Raw genomic sequence first — 4,177 nt, 5'->3', positions numbered from 1 at the left:
ACTAAAAAATAAAAAATAATAAAAAAAACACTAACTTAGGATTAGTTCCCTAAATGTAAGAACGTTGCCGTCATGAAAGATTTGTTTTTCCCTTTTTTAAAAGAAAAAGTGGGCCTACATCCATCGAATCTTGCTTTGGCTTTAATACCTTTAGATGACGACGGGACCCTAAAAGGGCAAGTGCACAATCATTCATGTGGATCACGTTACCATGAACTCTATATAAAGGGGGCATTGTCATGACAAGTGAAAACCACACAAGCACTTGAAAATCGTTACACCATCAATATGTCTTTGGCTATCAAACACTCTCTTCTGTTGGGGATGCTCGTCTTCATCATAGGCTTGTTGGCTCTTTCTCAGCCAGCAACGGCTGATTGTAACAATGGAGTCCCGGATAACTTTAACCGTAGCTATTTTCCGGATGACTTCATTTTTGGGACAGCCACTTCTGCTTACCAGGTATAAACCTTCATTTTTGGGCTTCTAGTCTTCTAGCCGTATGTGCTCTCCCAACATCTATTGGTTTCCAAGTTTGCGTTACTTACTCAAGTTTGCTTCAAAAAATCATAATAAGATTCACTCTCACGTTAGAATGAAAGTTCTTCATGTTAAGGATGAAGATAAACAACTAATTAATGAACAATTATGTATATATTCTGAGTATTTGTTCACTAACTGTTTAGGCTTATATGAACAAATAATTTTTTAATTCCTTGTTTATGGTATTCAGATTGAAGGTGAAGCAAACACAACGGGCAGAGGACCTAGTGTCTGGGACATATTTACCCATGAATCTCCAGGTATCCTTGTATGTACGTGTGTGTCTGTGTCAGCATAATATATGTAAGTGCAAAATGTTTATAATTTCTGTGTAATCATGCAGAGAGGATAAAGGATCACAGCAATGGAGACGTTGCAGTTGATTTCTATAATCGCTACAAAGTATAATAGTCAAACATTTTTTTCCAATTTTCCCTGAAAACCCTTGTTCATTGCCAATAATGAAATTAAACAAAATTTGTGAAACTGATGCTGCAGGAAGATATACAAAATGTAAAGGCTATGGGTTTCGATGCTTTCCGATTATCCATTTCATGGCCCAGAGTTATACCTAGTGAGTATATTTTTATCAAAGTTTGAACTTCCTCAACATGTGTTGGCTTCATATGAATTTTGCTATAAATTGCACGTATTTATAATTTCTAAATTCACTCCTATTGATTTTATGAATTTTTAATATTCAGGTGGAAGGAGACGTGAAGGAGTGAACGAGGAAGGGATTGAATTTTATAATGATGTTATCGATGAAATTAAAAACAATGGTGATAATTACCTCCTTTCCTCTTAAAGGATTCAATATAGCGAATAGAAATTTTATACCCTTAATATTCAAAAAAAAAAAAAAAGCTATCAAAAATAGTAATATATATTGAAGAGCAATGTGCCCATTGAATTTTTTTTTTTTATTTTAAAAGCATAAACACCAAACATTTATTGAAAATTTTGAAAACTACAATTAATTAACTATCTTAATTACATTGTCTCCTAATTCCTACTTTCTTTTTTTTTTTTTATCAAGGGAAACGACTTTCATCTTCTAGCTCCTTCCTGAAGTTCTAAAATTACATCAAACTTCTAATTTATTTTGTTGCAAAAAAATTCAGGCCTAAAACCTTTTGTTACTCTTTTTCATTGGGACACTCCTCAAGGCCTAGAGGACAAATATGGTGGCTTTTTAAGCAGTAATATCGTGTAAGTATACAACTTCAAAACATATTTTCAAAATATTAAAATTCAAAATATTACATCAATTTCTTTGAATAATAATATTCTCATCTAATTACATGGCATATAGGAATGATTTTCGTGATTATGCGGATCTTCTCTTTGATAAATTTGGTGATCGCGTGAAGCATTGGATGACTTTCAATGAACCATGGGCTCTCAGCGGATTTGCATATGATGATGGAGTTTTTGCCCCTGGTCGATGCTCATCTTGGGTGAATCGTCAATGTCGTGCTGGAAACTCAGCCACTGAACCTTACATAGTTGCCCATCATTTACTCCTTTCTCATGCTGCAGCTGTACAAGTCTATAGGGAAAAGTACCAGGTTCGTAAAACAAACACACATGTGTGTTTATTCTCAAGTAGATAAGTATCTAGATTTAACATTCTTATTATATTGATCATGTAGACAACTCAAGATGGGATGATCGGAATAACACTCTTTACATTCTGGTTTGAACCTCTCTCCAATAGATCAATTGATATAGAAGCATCTAGAACAGCCCTTGATTTCATGTTTGGATTGTGAGTCTTTCTTCCAAATTACTATAATAATTAACCTTTGCATTGTACAAAATTTTTTAATCAATATACATATTTTTTTTTTCGTATTTTTTAGGTGGATGGATCCTTTAACTTACGGTCAATATCCGAGAAGGGTGAAGGATTTAGTTGGAGATAGATTGCCCAAATTTACTGATGAAGAAACTCAATTGCTTAGAAAATCGTATGATTTTCTTGGATTACAATACTATACTTCGTATTATGCAAAACCAAATGCTCCATTTGATCCAAATCATATTAGATACAAGACTGATAGCCGCATTATTGAAACTGGTAAGTTAATATGGAAACATAATACATTGAAGGTTATATATATAATCCAAATAAACTTCTATATTTATATATATTTGTTCATAAGTTTTTCTTTTTTAAAAGAGTTTAACTGATAATTTATATATATATATATATTTTTTTTTTCACAGCTTTTGATTATGATGGCAAACCAATTGGTCCACATGTAAGTGTATAACAAAATGAATTTATGAAATATAGCAAAGAGAAAATTATACATTTATGGATGGCATTGCTAACATAAAAATAAAAAATTTACAGGCTTACTCACCTTGGTTTTATATTTTTCCGAAAGGCATCCGACATCTTCTAAACTACACCAAAGATACATATGATAATCCAGTAATTTTCATTACTGAGAATGGTAAGTATTTGATGACTTTCTCATGTAGCAATGCGAGCTAGTTGACAGTTATATTGTACTCTCACTTATTTTTCTACGCGCTAATTTAGGGGTTGATAGATACAATAACGAATCCTTAACTCCTGAGCAAGTTATGAAGGATAAATTCAGGATAGACTATTATCGGGAGCATATGTGGCATGCATTGGGGTCCCTCAAGTGAGTCTAAACTCCAATTTACTAATATAGAAGTTTATAATCCTTAATTAATTTTCCTAACGAAGGTTGGTTTTGATAGGGAATACAATGTTAATCTCAAAGGTTACTTTGCATGGTCATATTTGGACAACTTCGAATGGAATATTGGTTATACTTCAAGATTTGGTTTATACTATGTAGACTACAACGATGACCTGAAAAGATACCCGAAGAATTCAGCTCTATGGTTCACGGATTTCCTGAAGCCATTGGTTCCAAACAAGATCACCAAGACTACTTCAAAGGGTTCAAGGAGGGTTGGCAAATACTACATAATGTAGTCTGTGTTGTGCCTTGTAGAGGTGCCATTATTATATGTGTAACTTCTATGTGTCTTGCAATTAAATAATATCATTGGGCTGCTTCCAAGCTCCAATGACAGCTTGTGCTGTAATAGATTTGTGTGACTTTTGTGTGTCTTGCAATTAAATAATATGATCATTGGGCTAGCTACTGCTTAGCTCCAATGACATGGCTTGTGATTTTTGGTGAAATTGTATCTCCTATAGGAGTTCCAAACTTATGTTGTATTGCTGTTCCTTCTTTGAAATGTTATATGGTTTTAAGTTGTGTTTTAAATTAATATTGTCACCCTTTGAAATTAATTTTTTAATAACCCGGTCGAAACTAAATTTTATCAAATTTTAAAAATAAATACGACTAAATTAAAGTATATTATTAACCATAACAAAAGGTACAAAATTACATTACTAGCAGTTATAAAGTAGATTAAAAGAAAATATTAAACAAATTATTGAAAGAGATGAATTGAAACCAGGTCAAAAGAAAAGAAAAGAAAAGAAACGAAAAATAGACTATCACCAGATTGAGGAAGTGCAACGGTTATTATCATTTGATTTTAATGATAAGAGTTCAATGTAATATTCTGATTTTTTATTTTAATTTTGAAAATATTAATAATGTAGATGAGT

At 32.2% G+C, this 4,177-nt stretch overlaps 1 protein-coding gene across 2 annotated transcripts; it reads left to right on the top strand.

The window, feature by feature from the left end:
• The first annotated feature begins 253 nt into the window (after nucleotides 1–253).
• On the top strand, nucleotides 254–3,824 carry LOC110657453 (beta-glucosidase 24). Of its 2 annotated transcripts, XM_058135155.1 has the most exons (13): nucleotides 254–462; nucleotides 734–803; nucleotides 887–945; nucleotides 1,042–1,117; nucleotides 1,248–1,325; nucleotides 1,668–1,755; nucleotides 1,859–2,114; nucleotides 2,199–2,314; nucleotides 2,409–2,626; nucleotides 2,776–2,810; nucleotides 2,906–3,008; nucleotides 3,098–3,206; nucleotides 3,286–3,824. In XM_058135155.1, the coding sequence occupies exons 1-13, from the start codon at nucleotides 289–291 to the stop codon at nucleotides 3,524–3,526; spliced, it is 1,623 nt and encodes a 540-aa protein (XP_057991138.1). In that variant the 5' UTR covers nucleotides 254–288; the 3' UTR covers nucleotides 3,527–3,824. The 2 variants fall into 2 exon arrangements, with proteins under 2 accessions (XP_057991138.1, XP_057991139.1); XM_058135156.1 differs by lacking the exon at nucleotides 2,776–2,810 and having other exon boundaries at nucleotides 2,940–3,008.
• Nucleotides 3,825–4,177: the final 353 nt, after the last annotated feature.

This window comes from Hevea brasiliensis, chromosome 14 (assembly GCF_030052815.1).
Source record: "Hevea brasiliensis isolate MT/VB/25A 57/8 chromosome 14, ASM3005281v1, whole genome shotgun sequence".
NCBI classification, from domain to species: Eukaryota; Viridiplantae; Streptophyta; class Magnoliopsida; order Malpighiales; family Euphorbiaceae; genus Hevea; species Hevea brasiliensis.
The sequence above is the reverse complement of the archived record's forward strand: the minus strand, read 5'-3'. Positions and strand labels throughout refer to the sequence as shown.